General features: G+C 39.5%; 2 protein-coding genes across 3 annotated transcripts; both read left to right on the top strand.

Moving 5' to 3' along the window:
- Positions 1-1,489: 1,489 nt before the first annotated feature.
- LOC108679083 lies at positions 1,490-3,259 on the top strand. Its single transcript, XM_018167606.2, has 2 exons — positions 1,490-1,776; positions 2,265-3,259. The coding sequence occupies exons 1-2, from the start codon at positions 1,621-1,623 to the stop codon at positions 2,868-2,870; spliced, it is 762 nt and encodes a 253-aa protein (XP_018023095.1). The 5' UTR covers positions 1,490-1,620; the 3' UTR covers positions 2,871-3,259.
- A 4,599-nt stretch (positions 3,260-7,858) lies between these two features.
- On the top strand, positions 7,859-13,149 carry LOC108679077. 2 transcript variants are annotated; one of them, XM_047884817.1, is made up of 8 exons: positions 7,859-8,034; positions 8,323-8,435; positions 9,005-9,188; positions 9,389-9,527; positions 10,219-10,326; positions 10,592-11,596; positions 11,636-11,893; positions 12,287-13,149. In XM_047884817.1, exons 1-8 carry the CDS (start codon positions 7,937-7,939, stop codon positions 12,419-12,421), a joined length of 2,040 nt encoding a protein of 679 aa, XP_047740773.1. In that variant the 5' UTR covers positions 7,859-7,936; the 3' UTR covers positions 12,422-13,149. The 2 variants fall into 2 exon arrangements, with proteins under 2 accessions (XP_047740773.1, XP_018023088.1); XM_018167599.2 differs by having other exon boundaries at positions 10,592-11,893.
- The last annotated feature ends 2,205 nt before the right edge of the window (positions 13,150-15,354 follow it).

The following is a 15,354-nucleotide window of genomic DNA, read 5'->3' as shown; positions in this document are numbered from 1 at the left end:
TGTAGGAAGTGGTTGGTCACTTAGATCCATCAGGACAGCTGGAGCATGGAAGGGGGGCGGGAGATGCAGTTGGAAGGCCCAAGGCCCTCCGAGAATGATATTTGTTAAGGGGTGTAAGTTTGATGTATTTGTATTGGAAAACAGAGGTTTTCTACTTGCTGCTCTTCCATAAAATCCAGATCTGTGTAGCTCATGGCAGACAATCATTATGTAAACTGGATACTGTTGGTGTCCATTGATGTCTGCAGTAATTTTAACATGGTCTTTGGATTGTCCCTTACAATTCAAATTAGGTTCCAATGGTCACTATCAAAAACTTTGAATTTTGGCCAGACCTGCGCTTTGCTGAGAATGTTTACCTTTTGTGAGGATGTGTTACCTGTATGAGGATGTCATTACCTACCTTTGACTTTTGAGATAGTACTTCTAGAAATATCAAGCATTTGGGAAGTTTCTGCCATATGGGCACCAACAATTTGGCCTCTTATGAGAGTCAGAGAGGTTTGCCATTTTTAGGTTATAGGATAGTTTATAGCTGTGGTTCCAAAACTTTGGCAGTCTGGTGCCCTTTTAGCTCCCCAGTGAATTCCTAGTGCCCCCCACACACACTCAAACAACCAAGATTTTGAATATTTTCAAAATTTTACACTAGAAACCCAGGCAAGGTTCAAAAAGCCCAGATATGGGTGAAAAAAACCATTGCTGGGAACTGTGTGCTGTATGTGTTGTGTACAAATTGTCAAATAAACGTTCAAATGTTTGACTTCAACTTCAAACTGCCACCCTCTTACAGCACCCTTCTTCCTCACTGATCCAGATCTTTCCACTGCCCCCAGGAGGGCGGTACTGCCCACTTAGAGAACCACTGATTTATAGGTACAAAAATTTGCTAAGAATATGTGTGCAGGGGTAAAATATCAAATAGCAGCAGCAATAAAACATGAAAATATGTCATGTTTTTATTGTTTATAACACTTTCAAAAATTACGTTATCGAAATGTCAGGCATTTCCCTTATTTTGTCCAATCCCTTTATGTAATAAATAGGCAAGCAATAGTTTTTTTTGTTGCACAGTAGAATAGTTCATTAATATAGTGTGTAAATATTGCGAGGCTTCAACCAAATAACCTAAATCCTAATTCACTTTAAATCGATTAAATTTTGTCCCTGCTCACAATGCTCACTTGATGAATTATTAAATGACATAATGGATTTTTGGTTTGCTGCACATTATACACTTCATTGCTATGGATGTTCAAGTGTTGATATTTCCCTTACCTGGCAGGATAATTATCTGCAAAGTTAAATCTTCTTAAAGTATGATTTGTTCTCAGTTATTAAATACAAGTTCCAGATTGCAAAGAGTTTTTGTTTTTTTGGGTGTAAAAATAAAATATATTGACAATATATCTGATATCTGTAAATAAGCTAGATAGTTATTTGACCTTGTTTTACTTGAATCTAATACAATAAAACTTTTTGGTTTCAGAACAAAAATATTCAGAAATAACAGGAATAATTTTGAGCTCTAGTAGGTGAAGTTAGACTAGCTTGCCAAAAAACTGCATTGCTGATAATTTTTGCTGTCTGAAAGATTTTTTGGATATATTTCTTGAAAAGATGAACTCTCAATTGCCTAGTCCATTCATTTCATGGACTCCAAGCAATGTTGATTCGCACAACCATGGCTCAGATGTTGGTGTTCCTGGATTTGTGTTTTTGTCACAACCCAAGCTTGACTCTCCAAGGAACAGGCATCCTCATATGCAAATGCAGGTTTGTGACCAATATTACTATCCTTGTGTTGATTTGTAAGAAATTTATTTTATTGCAGTTTAATGTTGGTATGTTTTATTTGATGGAATAATCTGTTTATAGAATTTACATATATATTGCATGAGAGCTCTATGGCTGCTTGCCTGCTGCAATGGTTGCATATTAGCACTTTGTCAATAATGTGATGCAGACATTGACTGTCTATACAGATGGTTCATATTAGTGCAAGATGAAAAATGTAGTGTTTGGTACTGGAATGTGATTATGTTGGGAAATTTTTTAGCATCAAATATTTATCATAAAAATGACTCTGAATGATTAATTTCTTTCAGTTTGATATGTCGGTTATATCAATCATTCCCTGCCAGCATGATCATCAGGCAGATGAGAGATTATAGTATTCGTACATACAGCAGTTGGAATGTACAGTTTTAGTATGACATGGCTGCTCTATTAACAAATAAGTAATTTCTTTGCCCTACCTACAGAGAGGCCGATTGAGCTCACCGTTGTCTGCTGGCCCATTACGGCATCAACACTTCCAACAATATAACAGCCGTCCAAACCCCAATTGGAGGGAGCAAAAGTTCAACAGCCAACAACACTCAAGCCCAAATGCTCAATTTGTTGGCCACCACAGCCCTTCTCAGAACCGTAGTTACCACAGCAACAATTCATCGCCCTACCACCAAAACAATGATTTATGGTCTCCTTATTGTTCACCTAATTCTTCTTATGGACATGTCTCTCCATTTCAATCTCCTGCAAGTAGGCAAAACCATAGGGGCCGTGGTAGAGGGCGCGATCAAGGCAAAGGTAGAGGTCATAATTCAGGCCCACTGTCAGATATTCCCATTGAAAAGTTTGTGTCCAGTTCCATGTTTGAAGATCCTTGGGCACCTTTGATATCAAAGCTTCCCTCAGAAAAGAAACAGCGTCTTGAAAGTTTTGATGCAGAATTTTCAGTAGACCATAGTATTCTCAAGGCAACTAGCGTTAAAGACACATTTGAAAAAGGGCCTAGTGCACCAACTAGTGTTGCAGAAGGCACTTCTGCTGAAAGTGTTGATAGGTTTCAGGATTCTTGGCAATAGAGCCCACTCTCCTAGAATCATCTGCTATACTACCCAAGTTTTATACGATTATGATTATTTTTCTCCCCTTATTATGTGTCAAACATTTCGAACAATATGATTCTTTAATGAAGCCACGTGATTCTTTTCTGATCTTGCAGCCACATAGCATAAGCCATTTATTATCTGGACTAGTACTTGTAGCTCTAAACTATCTTTCTATTATGCTTGTATTGGAATAGGTAGGTCTTATTGTACTTATGATAGAAATGTCTATTGGCGGCTGGATTACACTCTGAAATTTTTGAGAACCAAAGCATTCTCACAATGACCTGCTGTAAAGAGTAAATTTTTAAACCAAAAACTCATGTTCCTGGTTGATAGAATCCAATTAAAGAAGTAAAACTGTGCATTTTTTATATACTTCCTTTCAATTACTTATTGAACTGCAATGCAATATTTCAATATATTCTGTGATCTGCAAGGGACTTATTCTGTGATCTCCTGTTTGAATTTCTGCTGTAAATTATGCTTGTTGCAAATACTCTTTGACAAGCAATTAATTAAATAAAAATGAAGTAAATTATAGACACAATGTAGCATGTAAAGTAATGCATTTACCTGGATTCAAATCTTCTTTGTAGCTATTGTTTCTCAATTTATATTTTTTTACTCTAGTATATGTTTACATTCTGAAATTCAAAGGAGATCACATGGATAATGTTTGGGTGCTCTCAGGTGACAGCCCCACAGCCCTCGTCACCATAGCTCTGCTAGGTATATTATTTTGTTGGTTGGCAATTAATAATATTCTCTATCAGTTGATGGCTAGTTATGTCTGAATTTAATCTTGGGGACTAAATTATTAATTTTAATCATCGTCATGAGGCATCTATTAGTATTTTGAGGCCACCTAGAGAGGAGAGGATGATACTTACGAGAGAATGAGAAGAGATGTAAATACGAAAGTGTTCAAGAATCTGATGGAAATTAAATTTGAATGATTTAAAATGGGTGCGAGAAATGTCAGCTTTCTTGATCCTGATTGTACGTATTAGAGAGAACATACGGAATGACAGAGGAAGAGTGTGAAAGTGACCAGACCTAACAATATGAAAATGATGCAAGTGTGACTGATAAATATCAGAAGCTTGGGTCTCTGAAAATATGAATATTTGTGCAAAGAGTTGAAAGCACATCAGATGGATATAGTAGGAGCAACTAGAACTCGAATGAGAGAGAATGGATGGCTGAGAAGCGGGAAGTATGAGAAGTTTTATAAGGGAAGGAAAAAGCAACAAACAAGGGGCGGGGGAGTTGGAGTTATTGTGCGTCTGGGGGCTGGGTATGACGCGGAGGAAATAAGTGTTGGTGAAAGCGAGATGAGCCAGGATATACTTACTGTAAAGGTCGAGTATGCAACCACAAAAAATGAAAGGATGCAAATGGTGATTATCGTATGTTATATGACTGTGGAGGGAGTTATGTCTAAGCGTGAGAACAGAAAAAAGTATGCCTGTATAAAGAAAGTGCTTGATGAATATAGCCATGAGATGATTGTTGATATGGGGGGCATGTGGGTATACTAGGGGAGCCTGTGAACAAGAATGGAGAACGTTTGAACGATTTTGTATTTGAGAATGACCTGGAAAATATGAATGTTAAATTGGCTGAGGGGAAAATTACCTGGAGCAATAAAGATAACTGTTCAGCAATTGACTACATATTAGTGAACGAGAATGCAAGAAGAAAAGTGATGAGAATGTGAGGTGGGTGTAGCTGGTGTGTTTGATATCAGAAATGATCATAATATGCTTGTTATAGAGTTTAAAATGCATGAAATATACATATGTGTGAGAGACTGATCAAAAATGTAAGTGGCAGATGAGAGGGACTGACTGGGATAACTTCAAGTCAAAGAGAAGGATTGAGAAGTTATAAACGATGTGAACGCTATGAATGAACAACTTAAGAAATGTTTGAATAAGGCTGTTAGGGCCGCATGTGCAAGGACAACTAAGAATAAACGCAAAAGTCGAGGAATGAGGGAAATCTGGTGGAGGACGGACGCGAAAGTGACAAATGAACGAAAGAAATGTATTCGAGTTTGTAGACAACTGCGGAAAAAGAGGCAAGAGAGTGAGGATTGTGAGCAGGAATATCAGGAAGCATGCCTGAGGTATGAAGAACAACAGAGAAGAACCAAAAATAGCATTAGATAACATATTGTTGAGTATGAGCGAAATGGAAATTCGTTGTGAAGGGACAGAGAGGTGAAGACGAAAGGTATGCCTTCCGAAGAGGGGACAAGAGTAACTGAGAGAATAAGATTGGCTGAGGATGTAAAGGAATTCTAAAAAGATATTGGTGGGATGAATGACTTATTTACGCCAGGCGAAAACGTTGTTTCATCAGAACGTAAATATATGAGTGGCATAGATGAGGATATTACAAATGAGGAAGCGAAACGAGTGGAAAAGCGACTGAAGAATAATAAGACAGCTAGAAAGGATGAGATGTATAAGTATGGAGGTGAGAGTGCAATTGGCAGACTGACTGATCTATTCATTATTGTTTGGACAAATGAATGTGTACCTGATGCGTGGAATGACAGCCGTGTAACATTGCTACATAAGGGTAGCCACACGAGCAAGAAAGAACTTGAGAATTACAGACCGATTGCTCTTGCTGACACCAGTGTTAAGATTTTCTGTGCGGTTATGAATGAGCGGATGCAAAGGCGTATGAGGAACGAAAAAGTGCTTGCGTAGAACAAAATGATTTTAGACGAGACAGAAAAGCAGAAAATAATATATTTGTTGTCAATGAACTGATCGGGAGAATGGAAAGAGAGTGTACGGGGCTTTTCTAAGCATAGAAAAGCGTATGACTGGGTTGATAGAGAGCTTCTGTGTCAAAGACTGGGAGAAATTGCAATGAGTGAAAAATATGTGAGGCTTGTGAAAAGCATTTATGTGAATACTAGAGCAAAATATAGACTTGGAAATGTAGAGACAGACTAGGTGAGGAGCAGGAGGGGCGTGCGACAAGGATGCATCCTGTCGCTGCTTTTCTTCAACCTCTACACAGAAGAGATGGCCACGAGGGTGAGGAGAATGGATGTTGGTGTGCGTGTAGGCGGCGAAAGGTTAAGAATGCTTCTGTATGCTGATGATGCTGTGATTATGAGTGAAAATAGCGAAGAACTACAAAGTATGCTAGACTGTGTGACCGAATATGGGAGTGACTTCAATGTGCGATTCAGTGCGGAAAGGAGCCAATTATTTGTTGTGAATGGATCGGCTGAGGAAATGGGCCATGTGTTGCTGTTGGGTGGGAATGAGATTGTTAGGACGAATGAGTATAGGCACTTAGGGATATGTGTAGACCAGGAGGGATGTCAGAGAAAAAAGGCCGCGAATTTAAGTCAGGCAAATCAATTTTTGGGTTTACTTGGATGTGCAGCAAAAGTGAGAGCGAGTAAGTATGAAGTATTAAGGGAATTGTGGAAGAGTGTGGCAGTGCCTAGTATTATGTATGGATTGGATGTGATAGCATATAGTGATGATGAGCTAGATAAACTGGAAATGGGACAGGATAGAGTAGCGAGATTGGCACTAGGAGCCCCAGGTGAACTGCGGTTGAGGCCCTGAGAGGAGACATGGGATGGAGTACCTTTAAGGAATGAGATCAGTTTTGAGGTATAAAGTGAGACTGGAGCGAATGGACGATGAACGTTGGGCACGAAAGATGTATATGAGGAACATGAAGGTGAGCAAATGGGCACGTAGATGTCGTGCATTGGTACGTAAGTGTGGTATGCATGAAGCATCATGGGTGCGCCAAGGGCCTGCTGGGCCAAAAGACGAATGGGTGGTGACAGTACGGGGTGCGATTGGGATAGACTGGGATGAAAGAGTGGAAAAGAGAAATAAATAAGCGAGTGAAAGACTGTGGCCTGAACGTGTGGAAGCAAGGAATGGAGGGAAAAAACACTCTAAAACTGTATCAGATGAAAGTGATGCCAAAATATGAATGCATTTATGATGGTTGAGAGGTGGGGACCTTTATTTTGTCTTAGGGCAGAGGCGCTTGGTGTGAATGGACGTACATACATGTGGAATGAGAGGAGGGAAAATAAATGTTTTATGTGTGATGAGGATGAGAAGGAAACTGTGCAGCACTTGGTCATGGTGTGTGGAGCGTATGAGAGAAAGCGTAAGTCTACGATGGAGGTGATTCTGAATGAAGGAGGGGAGATTAGCGAAGTGGGGCATGAGAGAACAAGCGAAGAGTGGATGGCAATGATTGTGGGTCTGTCTGATAGAGCAACTGCGGCTATGCTTAAGAGTGTGAAGAGATATTTGGAAAACATGTGGAAGTTGAGGGAGAGGAGGATGATGATATGAGAGAGGTCTCGAGGAGTGGAGGGTTGAGAGAAGGGAGGGTGGGAATTCAAAGGTAACCGTGCCGAATGTCCGTAGTACATTGTTACTGTTTTTATTTTTAGGGTGTGGACATGCATAACGGAATGTTTTAGTCTTAGGATTGTCTATGAATACCTATTTATTGAACTTTATTAACTTCCTAGTGTGACGTGAACTTCAAATTTTTTGATGCTAGTAAAGAGTTTTTATGCAGCGTGAATGACCGATCTAAAGGTCTAGACCGGATGTCAGCACGCTCTTAATTCCAAAGATGTTTTTGTTCATTAATAAGATTGTTTGCTCAAAATCAATTTGTAGACTTATACTCTGCAGGTGCTGGTTCAACAACAGCATTTTAAAAGCTAAATTATCATTAGAAAATGTTTAATGTTGCATCATTTAACAAAATTCCATCCACTAAGGTAACTATGACTATTTTTAGCGCATTTTCTCATTTATGGAAAAAATGCACTATTGTGCTCGCCATGTCCGCTCGTCCGTCTGTCTGTCTGTCTGTCTGTCCGTGACCTCAAGTTTTCGTCGACGAGAAAATGCGCTCTCTGTCACTCACTGCACTGAGTACGGAGTTATATTTTTTTCTATTTCTAGCGAATTAATCTTTCCCGCTAGAATAAAGTGAAATCAATTGAGCAGCCAATAATGGCAGGTTTCTTAGCTCTTGTGGCTGAGGCTACCAACGCCATCTCAGGTGCCCTCATCATCTCATGCTTGCTGCTCGTTACTCTTCTCATATTGAGGTAATAATAGAACTTTGGGCATGACTTATGTTATACGTACCTATATTTGCACCTTTGAAATTTTGGGGTCTAACATTTTTTTTTTCATTGTTGAAGGCTTCATTACGCGTATGATAGCTTCGTTATTATGTGCTTTGACAGTTAGGACGTCAATTAATATAATTTATTAAGCCTAAATATTCATGAATTTTGATGGAAATTTCAATGGTCTGAATTATGACCAACAATCCATTAGACCTAATCCTATCTAATTTAGAATGTTTTGTGTTAATTAGCTTGATCCTCCAGGTTCCAACATGACAACCCATCCTCAGTGGTACACGTTCAACATCAGCCTGTGCAAGTGGCGGTACAAAAGCTTTTTGTGCCCTACACACTCGCACTCTGCACTTCAGCTGATAGTAGGTGTACATCCAGTACTTCTTCTATTTCTTGCGTACGAGTATGATCTGTGATTAGTTTATTAGCTTATTATGTGCTCCGTAAATACAGCCTGTTGAAATGACTCATAGTTGTAAGTTATATATAGTTATATAGGTACAGTTATAACGCCAGTACCTATACCTATATTGTATAAGGTGAAATGCTTAGAGATCAAATCGAGTATTTTCAGGCGATGGTAACTTTGCTTGGCCTTGCTCACTGAAGGCGAAGCCATAAATCATTAAACTACATTGTGGATCACTAGTCAAATACCTATTCGCTGGGTAGCTCCACTGAAAGTTTTGCTTTTACATAACATTCATCCTTGCTGGTATTCAGTAACTAATGATACTCATTAGTGTGTATTACTCGTTGTTTGGTCTTCTAATGCATCCCTCTGGTTTTATCCACATTTCAGAGAATTGTGTTCTTTCACACTAAATTTTGACTCACAGTAGAGGTTGTAATGAGATTGCTTTTGACTTCGGTGGGCGTGTCTATTGAAGCCAAGTCCTAAGTGTCTCATATTTCTATCTCTTCTCCAAAGATGATGTGCAAGAGTCTGGCCTCAAGGCTCGCGTACGCTGCGGGGCGCTTGGCCGCGGTTGTTTGGTGCGCTGGTGGTGGGGGGCGCTGATGAGCGATCTCGCGCAGTTGCTGCACGCGCCCTGGCAACACTTTAGCAACTGCGTCGTCAATGACACGGCTTTTGAGGGGCTACAAGGCGGCAGGTTTTACATTTTTCAGGTTTTCATTTTGGTTTTACTTAATCTGAAGTTTGAACAACGCTGGTCCCTGATTTGAACCCTGATGTATAATGAGAATAAGAACTGGAAGCTTATTCATGTTTATGCTAATTCCCTCAAATTTTGTAGTTTCACTTATACTGAAAAGGAGTTGCGCATGAATTATCGAAACTTTATTACTTCAGCAAGGTCCTGGAGGCTGGTGATCACGAGTTGCTGCTGGAGACGAAGGAGGCGCTGACGTTAGGATGCGCCCCGAGGCAGCGATATCCTCTCGTCGTGGTTCAGCTTAACACCGACGCTTGTCAGCACGATGTCCAAGTGGTGAGCTATCGTCATAACTCGTCATTCATGATATGGGACCTCTATTTGTGTTCCAGTTATGTGGAATATATTTCAACGTTTAAGTTTTAAGATTCTGCTCTCATGTGTCAGTCATTAGAGAACATATCGTCTGATTAAACTCAAGAGCATTCACCTGCTGCAGTAAAAATATGTAAGAAGATGCCTAAGATTGACCCTTTTCATTCTGGATCTATTTAGAAAATAGCAAGAATAATCTTCCTGCTTATTAGTATATTAGCCAACATGTTATATAGTTTAGAGTATCATCTTTAACGTAGACAAGTGATGCATTTCATTCTTATTCTTTGCTACTAACATTGTTTTAATCGAGTTCAGTGTTCTTTCTTCTAGATTCTAGAAGATAACTTTGTTGCAATTATTTAATGAGGTACTTCGTGCCATAAGGTAATGTAACATTACGTTCAAGTGACGAGATTATGCTTATAGAGCCTGTAGGCAAGTGATGAATTGATCACATTTAAATCTTTATGATATTTATTTCCTCAGTTACAGTCTGAACTAGAGACTCAAATCCCCCGCAAAAAGTCGCATCTGTGAGTCGTTTTGGTATAACCTTCGAAAACGCCTATATTTAAAACTTTGCTGCGTAACGGTCGTATCGCCTGATTAATTCTAATGAACGAACGCGTTTTACTGTGGATAATCTCAGGGCTGTTTGGTGACGATTGTTCACGTGGCCGACGCTCTGTGTCCCGAGCACAGCCGCGTACTGTACCAGTACCTGAAGCAGTGCACAGGACAGCTCACAATGCTCACTGTGAGTAGAATTATTTATATATTTTATATGTAGGTGCTTGATCCGGAATCGCAGAGGGCTTCCTTACAAAATTTTGTACAAAATAGCTAAGGCAGTCAGGCAGTTCTCTGAGCACGTCTTACCTTGCTAACCTAATGTTCACTGTGCCGGAAGATTACAAATTAGCCTTTTATTTTAACTTGCCACGATAAATTATTTTATCGCCATGCGACAGCCGTGCTATCTCAGGAGGTTTAAACTATTTTCTTACTTTTGTGCCACCCAGACGTTGTACACTCAATCGAATGGCACCAGTCACAACTCGACCAGCAGTTCAAAGGCTCCTGCAACGCATGCCAAGCCAGATTTGAGTAAAGAAGCCGGGATTGCTTCTGAAGACATTGACGAGTCTTTTTCTCCATGTCATCCTAGTAACCATAAGAGCCATGACGATGGTCAAGTTGATTCATTTGGTGCTCAAAATGTCCTTAATAGTACTGCTGAAACTGTGAATGAATCAACCTCAAAAATGAGAACTGATGAAGATGTAGTAGCTTCTGGTGTAGAAGTAGCTGTTTCAAATTGCAGTTGTGTTTGTACACGAGAGAATCAACATTTAGAGAAACACGCAGAGATTTCCAATGAGAATCATTCAGTTAGAAATTCTATGAATAATTTAAACGAATATAAGAACATCGTTGGCGTAAGTGTCAGAAAGCGCATCAGAGCAACCGAGTATCAGGAGGAAGTGCCTGATTACACCTCAAATGTTCCGACGTCTAGTCATGCCTGCTACCCAAATTCTGTTTCGCCTTCAGCCTCACCAAATGATTCTAATCCAGTAAGAAGTCAAAACTGCAAATCAGGGAACGAGATAATATGTGAGGCCATTGTGCCGAATGACAGCTCCGAGTCACGTTACAATGTACCCAGCTCGTCCTTAAACATGAGTGACTCGTCTATAACTGTCTCTAACTATAATTACCAAATGGAGACATTAACTCATGCTCCTGGGCATGCTCCTTGTATAAGAAGTTCATCTGAGAATAAAGATTCAATCGGCAATTATCCGGAAAATGTCCAAAATTGCGATAGGAAAACTTCCAATAGTGTTTTTGATTATGATTCGTCTGTAGTCGTAGATTCTCCTTCATCTCATAATAAAATGACCACAAGAGCGCAAACATTGCCTGGAGTTGAACGTAACTTACCATTGGATGAACACAAATTACTTCTTAGTTCACGAAAAGTGATTGCCAATGTTGAAGCGTTACATCCAGCCGTTCAAGAGTCAGCTGTAGACGGCCAGAATTCTCTCGACGGCCGAGCCTCACCTGCAGACGGTCAGAACTGTCTCGACGGCCGAGCCTCACCGGCAGACGGTCAGAACTGTCGCGACGGCAGAGCCTCACCGGCAGACGGTCAGAACTGTCTCGACGGCAGAGCCTCACCGGCAGACGGTCAGAACTCTCTCGACGACCGAGCCTCACCTGCAATAGGGCAAGAATTGCTCTCAGGCTCTCATGCTCCCTTCCCTGGCACTCATAACATATCTGAGCCAGCATCGGATGATTGTGTTGTATGTCAGGTCAGTGCGCAAGTTGCGACAGGATAAGAATCCACTCTTGGAAACCTGCATCTCAGGCACCATAAACAGAATGAAAATTAGTTCATTCTCATTTATTTTACAGGAGCTCGTTTGCTTTTTTTAATAATATGAAAACAATACTATTCTTATTGACTATTTTTTGTTTCCAGTATATGGATGCGCTTTGAAATGAAATGCTAAACTTTCATACGTGCAAGTATATCATTTGTCCTATGACAGTAATGTGTGTTTTTTGATGCTCAGGTGTCTTGTTACTTATGATTTTTTACCATAATTTTGCGTCGCTGTTGAATTATAATGCTAATCTTTACATGCTTAAAATTATATAATATGTACCATGACAATAATTTGAGTGTTTTCTGATACGCTCAGGTGGAGTCGGTGTCCATCGCACTGCTGCCATGCTGTCATGTGTGTGTTTGCTGGTCGTGCTTCAGTCATCTGATGGAGCAGCGTCAGGCGTGCCCTTTGTGCCGGCAACACGTCACTGCCTATTTCATAGTGTAGCGTCTTCAGCTAGATCACGTTTACTGTATTATCTCTTATCCTGAGTGCCGTCTGCGTACATAACAATATTAATACATCTGTTATCCCGTTATCTAATTTCAAGTTTATATTCTGGTAAGTGGAATAAGTTTTTTTTGCAAAAAGTATACGCTCATTTCCTAGTCTAATTTAGTGTGTACATATCATATCAGGTGTTTTCAAACTTATTCTCATAGCTCTTTCAGCTAAGTCATTTAAAGCAGAAATTTACGTGACTTGGTGAGTTCAGGCAAGCATATTCATTTTACCGCAGTGGAAGAATGGGAAATATTCTATATATTTTTTTAACGGTTGTTGCGAGATCTCTGCGGTCAGCGCTTGTTTCTTTTTCTGTGCTGAAATTTCATGAAATTGTGTGAGTCTGCTAATAATAAAAAGTAATTTTTGGCATTAATTATAAGATAAATGATATAAATATCACGTCATTTATCATCCAACTACTGTCGGACCAGAAATTCTGTTTATTTTTGTTGATTGACGAATTAATTTCACAGAATGGTTTCCCTGTTGTTTCCTTCGTTCTAAAGCTAAACGATGATTCGCTTCTGCTGCTGAAACGTGCTGTGATAATTCCTTTAACGCCAAGTTTTCTGTACCAAAATTTAGAGCGACTGATGCGCCGAATGATGTGCATCAAGATGAACTGATTGCTGCGAGTCGGGCCCGAGTAAAGCCGCTACAATAAAGTATTGATGTGTTTTCTTTGACCTTTTATCCGTCCTTGTGTCAGTGATCCCTAGTATATCTCGGCTGTAGTTAAGACCACAACCTCTTCGTTGTTAGCTAAGCGTTCATCACAACATATTCGTTGCTAACTGAACTATCACCACGACCTTTCCGTTACTTGAAAATCGGCCATCGTAAACCATTTCGTCACAATGATACCCTAGTCCTTGTTATCTCATCCTGTACGTTACCAACAAAGCGGTGAGACTTTACTACATATGACACTAATATTGTGTTCATAGAAATTTATTTGTCACAAATGCAGCATTCATTCTGATTTAATCGTCATAAATATCAAGTAAATTTCACTATTTTCTGCTAACCCTGCATTTATCCCGCCATTGTTAGCATCGATAACCGTTAATCCACTAACAGAAAAGTTAGCTTTTATAACGCTAAACCGATAAATCGCCGAAAAATTTTGCTGAATTTACTGCTAACTTTTAGTATGTCTATTTACCTTTGGATAAATTATTTTAGGAGCTCTGAAACTCTGAAAAACAGAACTACAGAGGTGAATTTTTCATATGTTGTAGCATGGACAAGGAGCTTTCCAAAAAAGGTGTAGCATGCCAAGATCAGATGGTGATCAAGATGTGCATAAATAATTAAATATGCAAATGAAATTAAGCAGTAGTTGACATTCAACATACAGTTTATTAAACGAATAAGAAATAAAAACACAGGTAAAAGCTAAAAAGTAAGTAAAAGTAAGACTGGGTTACATATGGCTTGCTCTTCATCTCCTCGAAGTGATGATTTTTGCCCTTGAACATCAGCCTCTCAATGCTGCATCAATCAATCACGTCTTGTGCTACTACAAAATGTAGCAGTAACACAAGACGTGATTGATTGCCGTACATATGTTGACGTAATCAGCCATCAGTGTGGCACACGGCTAACGGTACTTAGCATTAAATATTAACACCTGAATTTTCTATCAGAGGAGATTTTGAAATATTTTTATCGGACTGCCAGCGGATGCTAATTAATAAATTATTTGGCGGAAGGTAATTGGTTCGCTAATGGTTTTCCAAGTTAGCTGAAAAGCTAATCCGATAAGGAAAAGGTTAACTTCGCTAATTATCGAAGCTAACCACTGATTGTTATGAAGCTATATAATTACCACCACTGATTGTTATGAATTTATTCTTCCGTATTAACAGCAACAGTCCCAAACACCTTGACCCCAATACTGAGTTCTGTATACCGTTTTCCTTTTAAATTGTATTGCAACTTTTGAGCCTTGATGTAGCTTTTTCTAAGAATACATTTTTACTGAAAGACTTTTCCTAGCTGAGATGGCGTTCTTCACGTATCATTAGTATGAATGTGTTCGTATATGATAGATTTATACCACTATTTTGTTTTAGCGTTATATCAAAGCGGAATTCAGTTTTCACACAACTTCAGCGGAATGGCGAGTCGTTTTAAGAGCAGACAGATTGGAGCGATAAGTTGCGGGTTCGAGCCCTGATAGCTTCGAAGATTTTGGTACGCCTAGAGTCGACTTAACCTCATTTTTAACACCAACACTTGTATGTTATGTTATAAAAAGTGGCCAAGCGGTTAAACGGACACTCGAACGAACATCGTCTAGTGCAGTTTCTCGAGTAGTGCAGATACGATTGACGTTATCAAATGGAATTTGTTTGCTTAATTGCATACCTCATCGATCGGTTTATGGAATCCATGTAATATTCATCAAAGTTCTCACTGTAAATACTTCTCCGATGCCACACAGGGTCTAGACTTCTCGCATTCTGGACAACATTTCGGGCCTCAACGCTTTCTGCTTTCGTGCATAACTTGTAGAGCCGAATAGCACTGACGACAGTTGATGTATCCTAGAGAAATGGCAGCTCGCCACTCCCCTCTGTTCTGAAAGTCTGATGAATTCTTCGTCATCACATTAATTCTAACGCTTAGGTTCGTACAAGTACTCGTAATCAGAAATAATATTTGCCTCAAATATTACATTTATGCAAGTTTGATTAAAGACCAGAGCCTGCTTTTTATTAATAATCTTCTTGTTCTTTTTTTCAATGAGTCGGACAAAATTTCTTGCTCTCGCCGGAAGATCAAAAAGCAGGTTACGAAATGGCATTTTAATGGATTGCGAAGTTTCGAAAATACAATTTTCATTATCAAGCAGGTGAAGGTTTTGC

This window comes from Hyalella azteca, unplaced genomic scaffold (genome assembly GCF_000764305.2).
Source record: "Hyalella azteca isolate HAZT.00-mixed unplaced genomic scaffold, Hazt_2.0.2 contig212, whole genome shotgun sequence".
NCBI classification, from domain to species: Eukaryota; Metazoa; Arthropoda; class Malacostraca; order Amphipoda; family Hyalellidae; genus Hyalella; species Hyalella azteca.
Note: the sequence above shows the minus strand (reverse complement) of the source record. Positions and strands in the feature narration are given on the sequence as shown.